The sequence below is a fragment of the Tachypleus tridentatus genome, chromosome 7 (assembly GCF_004210375.1).
Source record: "Tachypleus tridentatus isolate NWPU-2018 chromosome 7, ASM421037v1, whole genome shotgun sequence".
Taxonomy (NCBI): Eukaryota; Metazoa; Arthropoda; class Merostomata; order Xiphosura; family Limulidae; genus Tachypleus; species Tachypleus tridentatus.
The window spans coordinates 147,263,765-147,287,053 of record NC_134831.1 but is presented as its reverse complement, the minus strand read 5'-3'; the positions used below and the strand labels follow the sequence as shown (position 1 = coordinate 147,287,053).

At 33.5% G+C, this 23,289-nt stretch overlaps 1 protein-coding gene across 7 annotated transcripts in view; it reads left to right on the top strand.

The window, feature by feature from the left end:
• Nucleotides 1-23,289, top strand: part of DEF8 (differentially expressed in FDCP 8 homolog) — a 43,978-nt gene that overhangs the window by 12,131 nt on the left and 8,558 nt on the right. For all 7 annotated transcript variants that reach the window (XM_076514634.1, XM_076514633.1, XM_076514636.1 and 4 more), the window contains 5 exons: nt 538-602; nt 9,880-9,979; nt 20,029-20,156; nt 21,053-21,166; nt 22,867-23,088. In XM_076514634.1, the coding sequence (XP_076370749.1) occupies nt 538-602; nt 9,880-9,979; nt 20,029-20,156; nt 21,053-21,166; nt 22,867-23,088 (629 nt within the window). The remainder of the gene's footprint in view (nt 1-537; nt 603-9,879; nt 9,980-20,028; nt 20,157-21,052; nt 21,167-22,866; nt 23,089-23,289) is intronic.

Sequence of the window (23,289 nt, the reverse complement as noted above, 5' to 3'; positions counted from 1 at the left end):
ACTAATTATCTGAGCATTGGTATGCATTTTTAAGTAACTAGAAAATAAGATATAGAAAGTTACATGGTTACATATTATCCACTATGAATTTTATAATAGTTTTAGATGTTAGTAAATAAACACAAATCTAGTCCAGCTTTTACTAGTTTCACTTGGAGAGAATTTCAATTTTGGTTATCTCGGTGCTTAATTTTATATTATCTAGGAAAACATGATAGTAGACTTTGTAGAATTTGTTTCATTTAATAAGTTTCATTTCTGATGAGCCTCATTTATATATATATGGCTTTTTAAGAGACAGATAAGTACAGTGACTATTTTATTATTTGTGATAAAATGTACAATAAAAGACTAAATTATTATAAATGTAGTAACAGGAAAAATTCATACTAAAATTGGCTGTACCTATGTCTTTGTATCTCTGTACATATGAAAAGTATATGGATTTAGTTGAGCAATACTCTAAACAAATGTCAACTGTTAAATTAAAATTAGTTACCAAATTTTATGGTAAATGTTCTCTCTTTTTTGTTTCAGACTGTAGTTTCAAATGTCACAACAAGTGTTTTAGCTTTCTCACAAGAACTTGTGCTTATTTAAAGGTAAATTATAATTTTCTTTTTACCAAAATATCAAACTTTATCTTACTCATAGTTGAGACCATTAATTGGTCTCTTGATAAAATTATAAGTTGTACCTTTGTTTGCTAAATTGAGATTTTTGTAGAAAATATCTGTTTTACTGTTGCAAAACTTTCCTCTTTAAGCTACCAGTTCTGAAAGGGAAATGAAATCTTGTTAATTGTTTTGTGTTACATGCCATTTTTTCTCAAAATTGTAAATTTAAATTGTAAATGAAGCTCATACTAGAAAATAGATGAAGCTCAATAAATGTGACTTTCTTGTATCTTTATTGTTTCTTTTAAATGTTCACTTAATATATAAAAATTAACATTTCAGGATAAAAAATGTAATTAGTTTCCAAAAACTTTGTTATTCTTAGCTGTAATTGTGCCATATTTTAAATTTTTTCTAAGTTAAGGCTGAAAATCTGTAGAAAACAAAGTTGAATGTCATCAATGCCTATCTTCATATTTTGAGTTGTGGAGTTTTTATATCTTTTTGTTATCTGTTTTGTGCTTATGAGAAGGGTTTTCAGTTTCACACTCTACCATTCAGCCTCACATTTGCCTTATGTGTTTTTTGCTGGGTAGTTGGATCCATTTTATGTCACCTTCACTTGTTGGTATTCACACTTGCAATTTCTTTGAAACACATGGTTAAAGGTGGTTTAATAGGGGCAGAATAGTGAAGAGAGTGGGAAGGAGTGGCTGTATATCTGAAGTGTGAGTTGCATCATGTTGAAGTTGAGAATATTAAGGATAACAGCAAGGAAAGTGAATTCATTTGAGTTTCTATTAATGGATGTTAAGGGAAGAAGCTCTTAGTAGGAATTTGTAACAGATTACAAGATAAAACTGAAATTACTGAGACACTTTAGAGTGATTAGGATTTCAGCTGTTAATGAAATTACAATTATGGGTGATTTTAATTTCAGACATATTAATTGGGAAATGCTAGTCAAATGGAGAGGGGGGGGGGAGTTTTTGGAAACTGTCCAAGATGGCTTTCTTCACCAGTTGACCAAGGAATGCACTAAAAATCTTAAACTCATCATTAACTTCTAATTTTGAAATGATTGAGTGGATGTAAATTTGGGAACACCTATACCCTAGTGATCAATACTGTATTAACTTTGTTTTACTGCACACAGAAATTGGGAATAAAGATACTATGATTCCAAATTTAAAAAAAAAAAGCAAATTATCAGTTTTGGCTTGGGCAGCTGAGTTGTGTAAAGACATTAAGCAAATGTGTAAATTTTTTTTAAATATTTATCTTAAAATATTTTTTTACAGAAATAAAAGGGTAGGTGCAAGTTAAAAACATCAGGTTCCCTTACAAAGAGTATGATATACAATTAAAGAAATGCATCATAAATTAAGAAATTTAAATTGGTTTATAATATTATACAAGATTTGTAGAAGATTAAGAAAGTTGTTGAAACAAAAAATTAACAGTAAGGTTTTGTTTTTCCTTTAGGTATAGTAGGTGTAAACAAAATGTTTGGATGGGAATAGGACCTCTAAGTAATTCTAGAAGAAGGATTGTATCTGATTATGGTATAAGTAGGTTATTAAATTCTGATCTTTCTTCAGTTTTTACTAAGAAAGACTTGTATTTCTCATCTTGAGAAATAGATGTAAACAAAATTGAACAAGACATTCACATAAATTTCTGAGCTTGTTAAAATAAAATTGGGAAGCATAAAAAATAAGGCTCCTGGGCCAGATAATATTTCCCCAAGGGTTTTAATGGATGTCAAGGACTGGGTTTTTCATCTATAGGCCTATTAATATTACATTGGTTGTGGGAAAAGGTTTGGAAAGTTTAATAAAAGATACTTTGCAACTCATTTAATAAAGTTTAGGGTTTTATCAGACAGTCAACATGTTTTCACTTAGGGAAGATGTTGCCTTACAAATATATTGACATGCTTTGAAAATTTTACTGTGTATGTAGATCTGGTGTATCTGGATTTTCAGAAAGCATTTGATTAAGTGTTGCAGAAAAGTCCTGTGAAGAAACTTCTCTAAGTGTGGGGGATAAGATAACTGATTGGATAGAAGAGTGGCTTGATGGAAGAAAGCAGAGTTGTTATATGGAGTTCAGTCAAACTGGATTAATGTTGCAAGTGATGTACCTCAGGGCTCAATCTTAGGACTATTCCTCATTTTCATTTACGTCAATGACATAGATGAAAAAAATTATTATTAAATTTTCTGATGATATCAAGGTCTTGGGTGTTGCTGGCTGTGAAGTGGATACTGCTGTGTTACAAAAGGACTTAGATCATTTAGTAAGTTGGGCAAATTAATGGAAGATGGATTTTATTTATGATAAATGCTGTATATTATATGTGGGTTATAATTTTAATTATAATTTGAATGGAAATAACTTTTAGTGTTATGAAGGAAAAGGATCGTGGTATAATGGTTTATCAGTCTCTTAATCTATCTAAGCAGTGTGCTGTTACCAGTGATAGGGCAAATCTACAGAAATACTGAATACAACTCTACACATTTATTTCTTTGTACAGGTCACTGATTAGGACACGTTTAGAGCATTGTGATCTGTCATGGGTGCTGTACTTAAAGAAGACATTGACTTGTTGGAAAGGGTTCTGAGGAAAGTTACTAAAATGGTATTTGGGATGGAGGGGTTGTCATGTGAGGAGAGATTAAGATTTTTGTAAAATGAAGAGTTGGAGAGGATCTGACTGAAATGTTTAAGATTGTAGAAGAAATTGATAATGTTGATCCATCAACACTTTTCATACTTGACAGCAAAAATTATAGAACTTTGGAACACAAATATAAATTTAGGCAAGGAAGAAGCTGTCTTCAGCTGAGACATTTTTTTCTTTCAAATAGGGTTGTTGGCCTATGGAATGGGTTGTCTTTAGATGTTGTGAAGGTAGTAAATTTGAGTAAGTTTAAAAGAAAGCTTCATAGACATATGAATGACAAGGGCTGGCTTTATATTTTTTTAATAGTTTTTGTTCAGCTTAGAGGGTGGGACAGCTGAAAGGGACCAAAAGGTCCCTTGTTGTCCCCTAAACATTATATTATGATATATGGATGACTGTCTGTCTTCTTTTTTCTTCCCACTAATTGACAGTTTCACACTTGAACTCTTTTATGTGAAGCTATGAGAGTTGGGTTTCTCATCAAAGTGGAGAAGTCTTACTCCCACACAGTACCTTTTCCATTTAGTGGTACTTTTCAGTAAATGTCTGTCAAGCTCAACCTTCTCCTTAACACTTTTAGGCCATGGAATGGCCCATTCTTCTAATACAGTTGTCTTCTTTTCCATTGATGCATGCAGTTTATCTCTTTTTGGGATGTGGACTTCCTTGGAATTGCTCATTCCTTTGCTTCAGGCCCACTTCTTCCTTTCATTGATCAGCTTGAAACAAATGGAATATTTCTAATGATATGCTGGATTGTCAGTGACCCATTTGGTTTCCAGCTGTTTGATTTTAGCTGGTTGTTGAATAGGGCTTTTCAGTGCTATATTGCACTCACTGAAGAGTGTTAAGGTTCATGACACGTTTTGTGTGTCTGTTGGGACCCTAAGGTGTCATGTGACTTATCCCCTATCACTTTTATGAGTTAGATTTGTTAAGTGTGCATATTTCTTACTCTGGGCTTTCACTGGAGGAACAGACTTCTTTTGAGTCTTATCAAATACACCATATCTTGATGTCCTAAGTGGCTCAATTTTATTATCTGTTGGAGGAGATTCAGGGGTAGAAATATTCTAAATTTTCAGCAGGACACCTCAAAATTGTCACCGAACATTACCAAAAACAAGAAATCAAGTAGAGACAATTATTATATAAAACAATCGTTTTATTTATGGCACTGAAACATTATTTCAAAACAAGTGGCAACAAGACTTGTATCCATTAAAAATGACACATCAATCAAACTGGTAGACTTAGTCATCCAGCACTAAGACATCAGCTGATGTAGACTCAGCATCTCTCTTGTTTCTACATGTGCAAGTTCCATGTGGACTCGCAAATCGTCTGGATTTTTACTGTCCTTCCACCAGGATTCTTCAGACTCGCACAGTAATTCTGTGCTTGAAAGATCATGGGTTTTATTCTTAGCTAATTTTATTGTCATTAAGAGAATCATTGACTAGTTTGGACTGCCAGTCATCCTTAATAACTGCCATCTGGGAAAATCAATATTCTGGTTCAGCAGATGACATGGAAATCACCTGCATGAGATATCAAGGCCAACTCTGTTGATCCAGGGGAAGGTTTACTGTCCTCAACAGTAATTTGACTTAACATGTGGGCCCACAATCCACTTGCACTACTAGTCAGGGACTCGTCTGATTTGGCAAATTTTGTGGCTTTGAGCAGCTTCTTGTGTAAGTCAGCTTGGCAAATATCAGCTGCAATGTTGAAACCCTTAGGTTCTAGCAGAGCACCAAAGTGGTCCAATAGTGTCTGGAGTTCATTATGGCCATAAGATGACAATGCTTCTTTGCTTTTCGGCCAGTTGCTTGGTTCAAAAATGTGAAAGGCACCAATAAAATCCTTATCAAATTCTTCAAATCTCTCATTCAGATATGTGACAATATTACTTATGAAGATGGAAGTTTCTTTATCCATCGATTGAGCAACTGTCTCTTTTGTGGCACTTTTTGAGCCTCTGGCCCTTGTCTGACCACTTATAGCAATCACTTTTCCTCTATGTAACCACTTGCCAGTTTGTTCACATGTTGTGAGCTCTTTAACAATTTTCTGGGATCTCTCAACCTGATTCAGATTGCCTGGCTTCTCTTTGCAAACAGTGAGTTTGTCAGAAACAATGATCACAGTAGCAGAACTGTCTTGCATTTTTAGACTAAGAGATGTCAAAACATGCAGAACTGCCAAGAGTATGTCCCTGTACAGGATGAATTTAAGGCTTGTCAAAGTACTGTACAATCCTACAACTTTCTGTCCACGTTTCCCTTTGTCATGCAGCTTTACTTGATACAAATGCTCTGCTAAAGCTAGCCAGTTATGATGAAACTAATTCCAGAGTGCATTCTTTGTAGGCCTCCCACTGGGTTCCTGTCCCTTTTGTTGGCTTTCTAACAACAATGTTGTTGGCTTTACCAGCTTCTTTGAGGCCAGCCCAGTTCTGTGGCGAATTGTCATAAAACTTCCATAGGTTTTCTAATAAAGTTTGGATACTATCAAGTTAAAGGATGTCCTTGATGGTCTTCTTAATTGCAAGTTCCAATCTGTGACTAACACAGTGGATCCCTATCAAATAAGATTTTTCCACCTTCAATCTGTTGACAAGTCCTTTATTTGTGCCAAAATTAACAGCTTCCCCATCAGCTGTCAGACATACAATTGATTCAAGCCAGTCAGGAAACTTGCCATATATGGACAGTGCTGCAAGTACAAAAAAATTAGTACCCAATATTAGTTATATTCCGTAAAAAAAAAAAAAAATGTAAATTTGTACTTTGTAAAATTCAAGTGCTCCATTATCTATTACGCTAGTTGTGCTAGGTTAAGCTCCAATTCTTTGAGTGGTAAATACATGGTTCTTCTTGGTTTAAATCATTTGAAAAATGCTTGAGTTTTCACTGATGTATATTAATATAGAATGACTATGCAAACCTGAATTAAAACATAAATGTACATGAAATATTGTCCATTTTAATTTTTCTTAATTAAGAATTCAGGATAAATCCAGAAAATTCTCATCCCAGGTAATTAAGAAACCTTTACCTGAACTAAGTATTCAGAATCAGCCTTCTCAACTGACTGCAGACACAGGAAGTGGGTTACTGGATAACAGTCACTGTCCAGGTATCTTACATAGACTATCTCCTGCTCAATGTTGGCAGTGTCTGTTGAGCCGTCAGTTATAATGCCAAAGAATAATGAGGTGTGCAGACAAGATCTGACCTTAATTCTAATTGTTTCTGCAATATTCTTCGTAAAGATAACTGCTTGTTTGTCATTGGCATAATGTTCTGTTAAGTTCATACCAAAGTTGTGCTCCTGCAGCAACAGAAGCTCTTGAAAATCACTGAATGGTTTGGCATTCAAAGCCATATAAAGGGCAGTCCTGAACAGTACAAGCCAACGATCTTTCTCAGTCTGGTCAAGTTTGCTCAATTCTTTCATCATGGGAGTTAAATCAGGTGTTTTTTTTGCTGTCTCAGCTTGACAACTTAGACTGTGGGTGTGACTGTTTTCATGCTTCTTAACAGCACTTCCTCCCAGGTTGGAAGATCCTGTTATGAAGGTGTTTTTCTGCCTTCCACTACTTTGGTCATATTCCTGACAAATTGAGCAAAACATCAGTCTGGTAGCGTTATTATACTCCAGCCATGGTTGGCCTGCCTCTATTTGATTCGTCCTAGAAATGACGAGTAAGCTTAATGCCAGTACTAGCAGTAACATTTTGTTTTAACACTTGGGCTTGGGTTTTTACACTTGGGGTTCCACAGTATTATCTTCTGGTTCATTAGTCTTGCTTGTTAAGCCAAACTGAAATAGATCATGAGACTTTCCGGTTTTTTTACTGTCAGAGGCCATGGTTAGATTGTCGTGAATGTTTGGCAGTCACGTGACTATCCGGGACGGCACAGATAAGGCGACCTAAAAAGCGCATTTTGTGAGCATTCATGACCGTTTTTTTTATTTGTTTTTTTTTGTCTTAAATTAAATCTTAAATTTTGTAAGTTATTTTCCACTCACTATAGAATATACTTTGAAGCAAAATCTTTGGGCTGTGCATACACAGCTTTTGCTTAACTTATTTTTGAGGGGACGATGTATTTGTGTCCGATATGTTAGGAATATGACCACCGGTCACAATGTCCGGAGATAGATGGGAAAGTGCTGGTCAAACTTGGTTTTTAATGGACATGTCCAGCTTTAAATAGAAAATTTCAAACCCTGAGATTGTATAGATTGTTATGTGAATTACTCCTCTAACATTTTAGGTCTTATGATGTGGTGGTTGTCTCTTTTGGAAGATTTTCAGTTGTGCCTTTTGGCTGTTCTCCATGCACTGGCTAGTTTGTAAGGGAGGTGAACAAATTAATTTCTTGTGTTTATTTCTTATTCCTTTTTTTTTTTCCAGAGATCCAGTTATCATTTTCATTTGAATCCCACTCTATGGTTGTTGTTGCCTGGTCAGGTGTGCTTATTTTGAGATCTGTACTAACTATCAGTCAACTTAAATAAACTTTTCTGGTTGCAATGATCTCTGAGATGGGATGTTCCACAAGACCACCTTGTGCACTTTCTTAGTAGTAATTATTTATAAAAATATGTATAATATTCTACTGGAAGTCCACTTGTGGACTATCACGAATAAAGTTTTTAATGAGAATATGTTGATCTCTGCTTACCCTTAGCTTAAATAAATTGGGGTCAGTTTGTTTTACAAAATAGGAAATGCAGTTCACTTATTGTATTGTCTTCAGAGCATTGCTCCTCAGGTTTACCAATTCCAAATACTCCACCTCCATCCCCAGTTTCTCCTAGTGGAGCATTATTGTACTTACAACTTCCAGTTTTCAGCTGCTGGAGTGGTAGACAGAGATTCATTCTTCCTGAGTGGTGTGTTGAACTAATTGTTCCACTGAAGAAGTGGACAAAGCTGGGCAGTCTTCCAGTTAATAACCCTTCATGGTCTTACCAGAAGTAAGATAGGAGCAGGACCAGCTTATGTTGGAGCATCCTCATTACATAATTTTAGTTGATTACTCTTCACTATTATGTTGCATTGTGGGTGCCTCCTTCCTTTGGTTATTATCTTCATTTCATTGATCAGAGAATACAGCCATAAGACTTCTCATAAATTGACATGTATAGCAACAATTCCTGTGCTCTTGGTTGGACTTGATTTGCTCTGTGTCCTCCTTGTAATTCCAGGGCAAGAGGTGCTGCCTTCTTAGGTTGGAGAGTTAAATTGCTGTTCATAATCCCAGGCCGAGTAATCTGTTCCTTTGTGTTGGGTGAGATGTGGTAGGTCCTGTAATTGAGATTAATTTGCTCAAATTTGAGCTTCTTCTCTTTTTGTTGTTTGTATTCTCTTTGTGATTCTGGTAGCCTGACATACAACATTTTCTAACTTTAAGGTTGGGTTCCAATAATACCATCTTACAAAACAAGACCAAATAAAGAGCACTCTTCCTCCCATAGCCACTATAACTTGGATCTAGATTTGAGTCCACAGCCCTATAATTTCAAAAATGAATTGTGGGACCTCGTGTGGCTGAATTCTTATTTTTATAACAGTGTTAGCAATTTGCCTTTATAGCCAGTTGTCCTTTGCTGCTTAGGAATTAAATTTCATGTTATACAAGTTCCAGAAATAATGCAAGCCTCACTCTGTTTTTGTACACTTTTCTGTGTGGACGATTCCTCAGTGTGGGATTATAGCTAACTTTGTCCTATTCTGTAAACGTATATCTGATAATACTTGTCACCTTTCACACTTTCCTGCCTTTCCTCTCTATGAAATTGCTGGCTTCAGGTCTGATCAGTTGGACCATCGAAAAGAGTGGGTGGTGAGAATTGCAAGATTTAACTTGCTGTGAGCAATATAGTGGAGTATAAAGCCAAATCAAATGAGGTTAGATTTGTAGCATTGCTGAGATGGGCAGAGAAGAAAAACTTGTTGAGATTAAGCTTAAGTGTGTGAGTAGGTAAGTATTATTGGAAATACATTTGTGTTACTGCAAAATTGTCTCATATTATTTTATTTGTGTTTTAAAAATACAAAGTAAGCTCATCTAAGGCCTGTTTTCATTGTTCTATACCATTAACCATCATATGTTAAATTCTCTGCCAGTTTTTTAGCATTGAACAAATGTTTAAAAAAAAAAACTATCTAAAATTCTACTTTTTATAAATGATAACTAAAGATGATCACATGAAAAAACTAAATGAAATTGAATTTCAGTATTTTAATTTCTAGTAAATTGTAAACCAATAACCATAATTATTTATTCAGCTGAAAGGTAGTTTTATTCTTGTTTCTGCTTCTGCCAAAAGTACGTTCACATTTTCACATGTTACTTGTGATTAAATGATAAATGGTCTTCTGTTCTTTTAAATAGTATAATAGTATTTTATACCTTGTAGTAATTTTTAGTTATAATATTTAATTTATGGACAAAATATATTAGGTACCATATATGCAACAGTAACTTGGTTGAGAAACATTAATTACTGCAGAAATTTATTTTTTAATATATTTAAATTTGGTTTTTTAAGGTAACTGAAAATCCAAGCTATATCATGGATATATGTCCAGAAGTTGGTCTTGCATCTCAATGTTACAAGTGTGCAGAATGTAAGCGCAAGCTTCTTAATAGTAAGTATAAAGATAAAGTAGCTTGTATGCAAAGTGTAGCTGTTTGTATTAACACTGTTAGAAATACACTTAGCTATATACAGACATACAAATCTTTTTATTAACATAAATTATGTTAGTAAAGATTTTGTCATTTACAGTATGGTACTGCCCTCTATGTGTGAATCTTTTTATTACACATGCCAAAAGCAACAATTCCACCCCATTTGCTAATCATCAAGTGTCTTTTCTCCATTAATAGGAACGTCGTACATTCACATGTTGCCTGTAAGTCCCTTGAAAAAAATGGCAGCATAGTTCTAGGACACGAAGATGAAGAGCAAATGCTCTTAATCAACAAAAACGTGGAGTAGATGACAAAAGCTGGGGCTAAAGAAAGTAGATCTGGGGAGCTACTGGAAGGAATTTTGGGGATGGAGATAAGAATAAATACTGGCTCATCAACTCTCAACCATGAAGGGCAAAACAAACTGCTCATATGGTATGAGAACAAGTATATCAGAAAAGATCTGTCTGCACTCCCTCTCTGGTAGTGGAATGTAGTGCAGTAGCGTGTGTTCAAGATGGTATGTGGGGACCATAACTTGTGAACCCTTGGGTAGAAAATACTATTCAGTGTTTAAAATTAAACCTCTTCACTCACTTCGGGCAAGAACAAAAGTAAGAGGCATTGGAACCACTACAGTTAACACAGGTTCCAGTTTGCATTAGTGGGCATTGTGGTCTTTGCCATCATATGAAGCACACATCAAGGAACCAAAAATGCCTTTGGATTACCAAGTCACTCAAACTGGAAACATCAGCCATACAGTTTCAGTAACATGTCTTGATGCTGGCAGGTGGATGTGGCAATGTAAATATCAAAATAAGAACATAACGGGCAACATAATTCCATCCTTTACAACTGGAGATGTGGCATACCACAGAAATGCCTTGTCTGGAGAAACTAGTGAGGATCTCCAACTTGGGAATGTTCTTTAAATCCCTATCAACAATAATTTATCTTATTAATAGCCTTTTGAAGTCAAGAGGAGTTCACTGTGTTTTGGGGTGGATGTTTCCACCAAGGTAAGAAGGTCCTGTACTGCATCTGATATATAAAAAAATGGTGTCAAGTTATGGAATCTCAGAGAAGTGAAGGAAATGGGTATCTGGGACAAGGAAGGTGGGGTGAGAAATGGAATTTCAAGTCCATGTGACAGAATTAAATGAACTTAAACATCAGTGGTGGAAGAACACCATAGGTGAAAAAAGGCTACAACTTAAGACCTAACCTGATCTGAAGCCACCAAGTAGTCACTGGAACTGTCAGCAGCGTGTTGTGCCTCTAAAGAAAAAAATTACTAACTGTGGCATCTCAAGAAGGTGGGAAAAGTAAGGATGGGAAACTGAAATCAGTGTCACTTTCAACTGATTGAGATAAACAGCTAATCAGATGTGAAAGGGTTGATTGATTGGTGTAATGGGAGGATGCCACTACAGACTCCAAGACTTTATCAAAAATGAAATGGCTTTAAATGAAAATGTACACAAATTTTGGAGATAAGCAGAATGTAAATGGTTTCAAGAAAAGATATCATGAACCTACATGGTCCCAACAACAGAATCCACGTTTGCAAAAGCAAGAGTCAAAGATGATGAATGAGCCAGTGTGGAGGTAAGAAAGGAGAGGATGGTTTTAGAAAATTCCACAGGATTTTTGTGAAATGACAGACAGGAGATAGATGGTGGAAAGATACTATAAAAAAGATATGAAGATAAGATGGAAGCAGGAACATTGGGCATAAAAAAGACTAAATGGAGGATTGGGGACTTACCTCCTAAAGGGGTAAAACTGAAATGGCAGTTGTTGATCAAGATACAGACAGTCAGCCCTATGATATAGGGGGCATAATGAACGGAAACCCATGGTGAATGAGGCATAACACTATCACAGAGTTGAGAAGCAAATTGGTCATTATGATGAGGAATGAGAAAAAACCTAAATGTGGTTGGAAAGTATAGTAACAAAAGATGAAGCCTATGAGATATAGGAGTAAGAGACAGAACTAAAAATTCTGAAAAATAAAAAAGAACAACCAAAAAACTGGAGGGCTAAAGAATTCTCAGAAAGGGCATAGGAATGGATAGCATATTTGTGTGGTGTAAACAGGTGATCAAAGTTCTTGTCAGCCTGACCAAGTTCCACATGTTCAGGAGATAGTGGGGCAGGTTCTGGATATATAGTTGAACCCATGTTGTGTTCAGTCTCCCTATGAATAAACAAAAACTTACATTCAATGGATTGTCAGCACCTGAAGCCTGTGTTAAAGTGTCTGGTGAATGTCAGATATTAGCAATAATATGCTTTGGAAGCATAAATAAATGCAACCAGAATAAGGATAAGTGTACTGGACTGCTGTCAAATTAAGTATATTAAATTGAAATCACTGTGGTAATTAGGTCAATCTAAACCACTAATCAAGAAAAAAAAAAAAAGATATACAAGTGCTGCCATATGAAGTTTGTTTTACAGAGATGTTATGAAACTGTGCCTTTTTTTTTTTTCAAGGATGACTGGCAACTTTTAGCCTGTTCAAAACTGGAGTCATCCAATCATATTCCATCTTTTTTTCAGAGCTACCCATACGGGCTGATTTGATTAATTTAAAAAAGCCCTTTACCATTTCCTACCCTATACCTTGTGCACTTAGGTATTTTTTTCAAATACTCATTTCTGTCCAGCCCAACCTTCTCCTGTCTGTCATTTGATGGAATTGTCAATTTGCTATGCCACATCTGGTCCCTCACTTTCTACATCCATAATTCTATTACTTTTGAAGATGTCTTTTATGACAACTTTCACACCCTCAGCCATGCACAAATGTATTTGTGTTCAGTGGACTCTGTATGATCAATGAAATCTTGTTCAGGATCCCTTGGATGCTCAAGTTACCTCATGTCCTTCCCTGGTAGATGATCTCCTTTTGTAGTTGGACAAGACTTGCTCATCAGTGAGTGTTCTACTTCTTCCTCCTTGTCTGGAGTTGTATTTGTTTAGACTTACCTTTTCAGGGCTAGTGTTTGGGTTGACCACCAGGAAGCTTTGGGTCACTGGCCTGTCATTGAACAATCTTTACATATCAACCTTCTGATCATTTGTCAAGCTTTAGATCACTTTCTACTCCATTTTTAGACATTGTCCAGTGATGATCTGTTCTGATAATTCAAGAATGGTGACTTATCAGTCATTGGTGTGATTGTATGTCATGACCTTCATGCTTCCAATTTATTGGTGGATTATCTATCACACCCTGGTATAATTTACATGATAGAGTTGATCCCTGCATTCTCATTTTCTGTTTGCTTTGCAGTATGTGAGGCTTTTCCTACATAGATGCCTTTGCTCTTACCCTCAATTGCCAGTTACCCCTAATTTATTCCCCAGTACTTCATCTTTGGGCATTAGCCAAGATTGGTTCCCACATATTCTCTTATCCATATTACTTTGTACTGGGTCCTTCTGATTACTCTTTACTGGCAGGCTCAACCACAATTTCTTTATTTACTCTTACACCCATTATTTTCTCCTGTACCAATTCTCTTGTTACCTCACCTCATTCATCAGTTACCAGTTCTGCATCCCTCACTTCACATCTTCTGTTTTCATATCATACTTTTATCTAGTCCTGGCAATGGGATCCAGTTTCTCATGCCATTTGGCTCGATCCATCTGTTTTTCCTTTATGGTAGTGGATTAGAATAGGTGGAAGGTCTTTCACACATGGATTATGATTCATGAATTTCCTACTGCTTATCCTGCCATGGGTGGTATTTCTGAGTTTTACCTATGGCTTTTCAATAGGTAGAATCTTAATATTTTCAATTTCTAGTTATAGAACATCCTTATCAAATATCTGTCTTTCTCATTACCACAGAGTTTTCTCCCACCTACCCTTCCCATGTTAATTTATTCCTTCAGGATTTGTCAACTTTGTAGATGACCTCTTCCAGATTGGGATGTTTATGTGGTACTACATTTTCTCTTTACCTTTGAACATATTCTTTTTTGTTCTTTGTTTCACCTGTCCTTTAAGATCTATTTTCTCTTTCTTTTAACCTGTGGACATCAGTAGTCCAACTTGTGCCATCGATGTTGCATGTATTTTACCAACATACTTGTGTTCTCTTTTTTCAAGATCATTCCTTCTTTCCCAGAACCTCAGTGGCTGTTGTGGGCAACTTTTCCTTTTTGCGTGTTTCTCTTCCCCCTATTTTTCATCTCTAACCCTTCCCCTGGATCTGGATAGACTTCTATGTCCTGTGAATGTGCTTTGTTATATTACCTGCATGGCTTTCTTCCATTATCACATTTCTATCTATCCTGTAGCAACCATCTTCATCCAGTGGTCTTTCCTCCTGTATCCTCACTGGGTGGGTTTGTTATTTGATTCATTTGGGTTATTCCTTTTTGTATCCTTCCTATCATACTTTGTTTAGTATTACCTCTCATCAAATCTGACTCCTAACCCTTTCCCTCACTTTCTGTTTTCGTTGAACTTTTGAAGAAATCAATTAGTTAGTCAAGTGGACCAACCCTAACACGTTCATCTCCTATTTACATCACATCACAATTTTGGCTTCTTTGTTTTCACCTTCCATCTGTGGCTATGCTTCAAACTTTAGTATGACTGATGTGGGTTAAGTCTTTGCTAATATTTTTTCTTTCAGGGGCTTTTGCTTCATACCTTCATTACATGGATCCTGCTCTGTGGCAAGTTGTGCCTTACCAGGTATTCTTTTAACACTAAATCTGCACTGTATGTCATGTTAACTAATTCTTACTTTTCCATGACTTTGCATGGTTACCTTTAAGATGGTGTGTTTCACAAGATCACTTATAGGTAAATAACCTTGCAATATTTTGCTTCATTAATGTCTGTTCTGGACCATACCCCAATGGATTTTTTGATAAAGCAGAAGAATATAGCTGGTTGTTTTTGTCATACCTTGACTGAATAAATCAGAATTGTCTGCTTTTCAAAATAGGGTTTCATGATCATCTATTACACTGTCTCAGGTGGTGATGTTCTTCCTGAATCTTCACATCATTTTCACCCCTCTTTTTCTAGTTGAGTTTGAGTCTTATTACTAACTGGTTCCAAGCTGCTAGAGTGGTTGATCAAAGAAACAAAGAAAACTTAACCATTAAGTCAAGACTAGGATAGTGGTAATGTTCTGCTGATGTAGATGAGACATAGCTTTCAGAGGAATTGAAGTTGAGCCATCATCTTGCTGGATTACATCCTCCCGATACTGTTTAGATAAACACTGGAGTTGAGCTATCAAAAAATGCAGTTCACCCTTCCAGATGATAGCTCTCATCCTACTGCTATATGGATGTTGGTACTCCATGACCTGGTTCTGGATTTAGGTAAGTCCTTGCACATGTTTTGGATTATCAATCTTCATTTGTTGATTTTGTTTGTCTGTTGTGGATCAGAGGTGATATGGGATTGTTCCAATTCCATCTGTGGCTATCCCTCGTTCTCTCCTCTTAAGAGTTTATTTGCCAGTGGGACAGTTCTGACCTATTTTATGGTTGGGGGAGCTGAGTGCATGCAATAGACATTTTCTTAATAGTGATGTTGTATTCCTTGATTGATAGCTTGAAGCTAATCCTGTGTTGCACTCAGGAATTGGTGTAGTTTTCAGTTTGTAAATTCTTGAGTTTGAGATGAAGACAGTATGATTGTCATCTAACCTTTGCAGATGTTGGTACCCCACAAGGTTTAGGATGTGGTTAACTTACTGCATATGGTTCACTGTATCTTGTTCTTCTCTCACACCAATTCCTCTTCCTTATCAGTGTGGGATTCTATCTAATCTTGTGAGAAGAGGAACATGCGATATTATAATTTTTCTATTCTAAAAATTTATTTTTAATGGGTACTTACCTCTTCTCATGCTTCCCACTTGTTCTCCACACTCATTACTAGTGCTTCCATCATCTGCCAAGTTTTGAAGTGATAATTCAGTAGGGATGCATAGAGGGAGTTATATGCATCATATGAGTGTACCATACTCCTGTTGAAGTAATGCATGAAAATTTACACAAGAGACATGTAATTATTTGAATGCAATAGGAGTGTGTGGAAGGATTGTGGCATGCATAAATAATAAATTGTCATATAAAGGGCAGCATCAAATGGGCTTAGCTAATCTTGTGAGTGGAAGGGTGGACCTATCTCAAATAAATTTTAAGTATAGGAAAATTATAATTTTACCATTATATTCTGTTAATGTTATAAAATTGTAATCACACACACACATGCGCTCACTAGAAATTTTGACTTTTCACAAAATGTTTAATGTAAATATTGGAATTTATCACATTCAATTGTATCTAAATCCTGTAATTGCTACACACAATTTTGAATGTATCTGCAGTTCAATGTAATATGTATTCACTGAATGTTTTTTCTAATGAAATTTAGAACACAGTGCCAATTAAATGCAGTAATTAAACTTAAATATTGCTTATCTCTCAAATCATTTACTTTGAAATTTTAGAAGTATTGTATATCTTCTATCTCCACCCAACCATGCAAGATATACAGAACTATAAGAATGGTATTGAATTGATTGAAAACTTGAATATATCTTGTATTTAAGATGTTGAGTTATTACAGAGCTGCCAAAATCTGTTATTAAACTGAACAAATATTTGGGTATTTCAGGGTGTTATGGGTATTTGATGTTCTACAGAGTTACTGGAATTGATTATTGACTTTGAAAAATATTTAGTAATTGACCCTAAATTATACTTATGTGCAAGTGTAATGCTTGGTTATCATAAGTTGGAAAATGTTTCTAGTATAGATGTGAATGTTCTGAACAATGATTTAAACCTATTGCCACCCACGAGTATCCTTTACTGAATGGCACAAAGTTGTAGTATTTTTGTATTCAAAAATTTATTAATCTACTTATACCAATTGGAATAGAATACAACCTTAGCTAATAATACATATTTTAATAGTATGTAAAGTTTTAAGTTTTCTTAATTCTACAAGGTAATATTTTAAAAAATCCTGAATTCACTCAGATGTGAAACACATGACACATCTCTTAGCATGTCATCATCCTTATTTTATTTACCATCCTTTGAAAAAGTACACAATTAAACTTAAATTACTCTCTATAAAATCATCACTGCTCGGATTATCCACATTTGTTATAGTCTTCAATTTTGATAGGTTAGAGTTATTGACTAGAAAATTGTACTGCTCCTGTCCATTCCTCTTTCATAATTTGTTAAGTTTTCTCTTACATTTAATTATACAATATGTAATTTGATAGATGAGAACCTTGAGTTTCTATTTTTTATAGATAATACATAATGTTATGTTCTGATGAGAAGTTAAATGTCAATTTCATTAGAGTACCAACATTGTTATCATGGGAAAGTTAACAGCTACATTGGATAGATTTGTAATGACTCTTGTTACAGAGTTAGAAACCCAGAATAATTCTGAGAGGCAAGAGAATTTGTCTTTTTGCATGTTATTGGTCTATATTGTTTGGTGCATTATTTAATAAATTAAGAGTATTAAGTGCAGTACTATGAGTAATATAAAATAATTAGGGTTAACTATGAAAGCAAGAAAAAAGATTAGATAAGTATTTTGTACCTTGTTTTTCAGGTATAATTATAAAAGTAACTAAAATATAAAAATGAGGATCATTTTAGGTTAGTTAAGTAAAATAAATAATAATGTTTCACGATTCATGCATGTGAGCTGATTGTAGTAGCTCATGGGTATTGTAATTCAACAGCATAACTTATGCCTTGAACCATTCACGATGTATGATGGTGTGGATGGATGTTAGACATGATTCAAAGGGCTATGAAATTTAATTATAAAGCTACTTAGGATAAACTAATGTAGTTTCATGTAACAATTTGAAATCTTTCTAGAAAAAAAAAAGGTAGTTGATGTTATGAGGTGAGTTAAATTGATAGATTCTATTTTGTAATCAAGTATGGAAAATAACAAGCTATAAGGTTTTCCTAAAAAAAATGTTTGAAATGTATTTTGGAAGTTTTAGGGATTTCACAAAGGAAATTAAGTTTTTAAGATGAGAAAAAGTTTTAATTTTAACATGAAAGTTACCTTGCATGCAGATTATTCAAAACAAATACTAAGTATTTTCATGAACAGATCTTTATATTTTATTAAAAATACTTCATTACAAAATGATTTTTTTTTGTATGTTAAAGATTTATAATATTAACTGGAAGACTTTAAATGAATACAAAGAGGAGACATGGTCAGTAATATAGACCCAGCCAGTATTGAGAGACTTAAGAAAAGGGTCTTGGCATTAGTGATAAGTCACTCAAACTATTTGAGGTATTCCTCTGTTGTTAGAAAGAAAATTAATAGAATTTTACGATGTATTAATAGATATGGTGGTTATATCTTAAAAGTACTTACTGATTAGGCCTTATTTGGAATATTGTGTATGTTTTTGGTCTCCTTACACATTCCACATGTGTTTTGTTTAGAGGAGTGTAACTAGGTACATTCTGAGGATTGAAGAGTTATGTTTATTATGGGGTTCAATTAAGATTTCTTATTTTCTCTTGAAGAAAGTAGTAGAAGTTGTATATTTATTTATATACAAGATAGTCTGGAGGACAAATGGATAAAATATGTGATTTTTTAAAAATCTTCTGAAGCCAGTAGGACAGGAGTTTCAGATTTGGAAAAAGACATTTCAAAACTCTAGTTTAGCCAGTTTTTTATTTTTATAAAAGTGTAGTGAGTTACAATATTCTATTTGCAATAAAGAGTAAAAGTTTTAGTGGAGAAGAAATGAATTCCTGAAAAAATAGTGGGTTTAATTGTTACTTTTTTGTTTTCTGTGGAGATGGATGTAAAAAGGAACTCTGATGGATCAAATGGTATATTGTTTCCCCTACTTAAAATTCATTAAAGGCAAGAATTTACAACATTTAGGAAATTTCATAAAATGTAAGTATGAGAAGTAAAAATTTTTTTTCACATGCAGAAAAATCTGGATAGGTTCCTGGTTATAGCACCAGTTATTTCAAAAGTGTGTTTATAGTGCACATGTACAGGAGTAGGAGAATGTAAGCAAGTATTTCAAAAAGAAACAAAATGGGTAGTGCAGCTTGGATGATTCTCTAAATAATGTCTCAGAAAATATAAAAAAATAGGAGGTTCCTATTTTATATTTTAGCTTGAGTATTGGTAGTTTGAGTTTGTTTCATAAGAAATGTTACTCTCTATTTAAACTTCAAAAATATCTAATATGAACCAAAGCTGCATTCAAAATACTAAGTGACACACAAATCAATATTTAATGTTTTTTGTTTCTTTTTAAATTAAAAAGATAACTAACGTACAATACTAAAAGTTAAATTATAATCTATAATTTCATTTCAAATTTATTAATATAAAATGTAGTTCAATAACATTTCTGAATGCAAGTCTACAATTATGGTGGCATACCCTTTGGTTCATGACTGCAGGAAGACCTGTTAAGATAGGGTTAATGTATCTTTATATATTCATGATCAAAATGCTAATAATGCTTTCATTATTCTACAGTATCTTAAAGCATATGTGGGGTAATTCATTGTGTTTATTGTGATCTCTTCAACTACTTTGTTTGTATATCAAATCTTTCAAATTATAGTTTTACCTCTTAATTGTTCTTTTTTTCTCATCTTTTTGCAGTTTTTAATTCCTTTGTTACAAATCTATATTTTAAAAACATATTTACATAACTTATCATAATATAACATTTCTTAGGAATTAGTTTTTTTTACATTCAATAACTTTTTATTGAAAAATTTTGTTTCTCCTAAGAGGTTTTGTTCAAGAGAGAACAAACTTTGATTGGAGTAAAAAAACCATCAGATCATGTTTATTTTCCTATAAAATACAATCTGTTCAGTGAGTGAATAGGTATTTAATATATTCAAAGCATTCTTCCTTTTTTAATAAGTTTGTGTCTTTTATTGTCTGTGTTTGTAGAAGAGGGATATCATTCTCCAAGAATATGCGATTACAATGGACATTATTATTGTTCCTTTTGTCACTGGAACAGCCAGAGTATCATCCCAGCCAGGGTTATTCATAACTGGGACTTTGAACCTCGCAAAGTAGGAATCATTACAATATAAAAACTTGTTACTTGTCACTGAAAATGAAATAAATATCTACAATACTTAAAATGAAAAAAAGATATATATTTTAACCTAAGCTTTGTGTGTTTGACAATAATGTCACCTACAAGTGAAACAATTTTAAGAAAAAAACCTACTGAAATGCTGTAGTTTCTTCAGATGCATACTGAAATTAGGAAAATTCAAAAATTGAAGTGTAATGTGTAATAATTTTTGCTAGGAAGTTTATTTACCCTTACTAGCCTAAGACCAGCAGTATATTGCCATTTTTGTATTTGCATTCATAAAATTAAGCCATAAATGTCACCATTTTTAAAATGACTAGTAGAAATAACCCTTGAGTAGCTTTGTGTAAAGTACAACAACAACAAAAAAACAAACAAACATAACTACCTCATGATGGTTGTCTAATTAGATATGTTGAAGAGCTTTTTGGTTAAAATTAAACAAATTATTACAACAACAGAGATATGCAATAAGTTCTATGTGAATGGGAGGATGAAGAATTAAAAAAAACAACTACAAAAGTGAGGTGACAGAAACTTGCATTTATCATAACTAGTTTGAAAACATGTATCACTTGGAACTGTAACATTTAATATATACAAATTTCACTGATTTTAAATTAGTGTACAGTGTTCAAATGTATATCAACTTACTACAGACAGTAACTAAAGATCTCTTGTATAGACATGTCAGTAGTTATTCTGAAGCTCTTTGTTGGCAAAAGTAAATACTAAATTCTCCAAGAAAAAGAAAGGTTTTTCCATTATATTTATGTTGTTTTAGTAAATGTAGTGCACAAGTAGTAAATATGTACTGCATGACTTTTAATCTCTTTGAAAGACTAAGAGTTTTACCTTTTATTTCAGGTTTGTCGAGCTTCATTACAATTTTTACGCTTAATGAAAAGAAAACCCATTTTAAATTTGAAAGAGCTAAATCCAATGTTGTTTAGCTTTGTGGAAGATTTAAATAAAGTGAAGGTAAGTAGCTTGTAAGTATTGTAAAAATTAAAAAACACTTCACTTGTGGGAAGTTGTTCTAAAAGTTTATACAGTAGAACCTTGACATTAAGGGCACCCTTCCAAATGTATCCAAATCTCCTGTGTGTGTGTGTGTGTAATTACTGTTTAGAAACAAATTATTAAACTTATTTTTCTTAAAATATAAAACAGTAAGTGCAAAAATAAAGCAAACAATTCTTTTCTCTCTACGACCTTTGTACTGAGTTGCTGCTGGACATTGATTTCTAAGCCTTTTAAAATTTTGCATGTGGAGGATATCAGACAAAAAGAATTTATTTTAAAAGTTTTGTATATTCAGTTGAATAACCAAAAAATAACTATACTGATACTATAAAACTCCATAATAATTTAATAAACCTAGAAACTAAGGCGTATTTAAATTTTAAAAAATGTGAATCTTCAAGCAGACTAAACCAGACATTGAAATCTAGGATTGAAAGACCTTGGTAGCCTTTCCAAAAGATTAAAATGGCTGAGAAAACCACTCTGGGAAAATCCTAAGCTATTGATTGATTATTCACATGTCATGTATTAAAGTAAGTGTATACAAGGAATTGTTTCCAAAAATGGAAGTATGTGAACAGGTCACTGAGCCATATCTCAGCATCAGCATAACAAAAAGATACGAGGTTTTATTGTATGTTCAAACTTGATAATATTAGTAATTTGAGTTTCTAATTTGTATGAAACTATAGACTTAGTACTTTGACATCACAGACTTCTAATTTTGAACAGTGCTAAATTCAACATACCACGTGACTCGGTAAAATCTTTTTTTGGATGTGTTTTAATATTTTTACATTAAGAAATTAGCTCATATATAATATTAAAGCTTGAATTGTAATCTACAATTTGATTCCAAATGTATTGACATGAATTCATAAAATAGGAATTCAATAATTTTTTATTCAACTAAAGTCAACAAGTGTGACATGGCCTTTGACCCATGACCTGTTGCAAAGGGGTAAATGAACATTTGCTTTAATGCATTATTAAAAAGACCCATGTCCTGTAGTTATTTTATTATTGTAAAATTAAGACATTTTATTTAAGTGACAGAAACAAGCAGTTTTATAAAGAGAAATTAATTGGTTATTTTGACTGATAATGAATAAGAAAGTTTCAAAGATTTAGTTATTAAATTAAGAAAATATGATGTATATGTGTTTGTTTGCATTCTTTTCAAACCAATAATGAGTTTAGTGTGGCTTAGTGGCTAGAATGCCTTTGATTTTTGGAGTTAATGGTTTGTTTCTTTGCAGCAAAAGTGTGCATCAGTTTCAAATTAGAAATGTGTTCATATGTCCCTTGTATAGCTTAGCATGAAAATTCTTAAGCAACTAAATCTGAATTGTCCCTATTTTACTTATTTTTCATTTAGACATCTAATTTTTTTAAAAACATAACTTTGCATTAATGTAATCTGTATTTCTAAATTATTTTCATGAAAACAAATGCTAATCATAGTACAACATTATAGTAATCTGAACTTTCATTTAGAAATGTATTTTGCTGCTTAAAATTTATAATAGTAATTTAAAATATAATATAACTTTCTTAGTACTTAAAACAAGTGCATTTTTCACTCATCAGATTAACATTTTTTGCTGTTTTTCATACATGTCAAGATTTTTAACAGTTTTAATACTTTTTTTTAGAAGCTCAGAGAAGAAATCCTCCTTATGAAAAAGTACTTCTTAAGTTGTCATGTGGCTTCACAAGGAAAGCTTCTTCTACAACTTAAAACCAGACAACACTTTGTTGAGAATGCTGATGTTTATTCTATTAAAGATCTGATTGATCTACATTCAGGAGTTTTAATAGAATACTTGCAGAATGTTTACTCCATATTTACTGGTCATATCACAAAAGAATGTGAGGTATTGAAGTAAAAATACTGAATTGATTTTATTGGATGTTGTTATAGATCATAATTATTGAAATGCTAAGTTTTTTTAAGGGCATCTGGGGTTTCTTTATTGGAATAACTAAAGAATACTTAAAACCACTGTGCATAAGACTTCCTTATTTCTAAATTTTAAAAGTTCTATTCAAAATTCAGAAAAAATTAACATTTCATG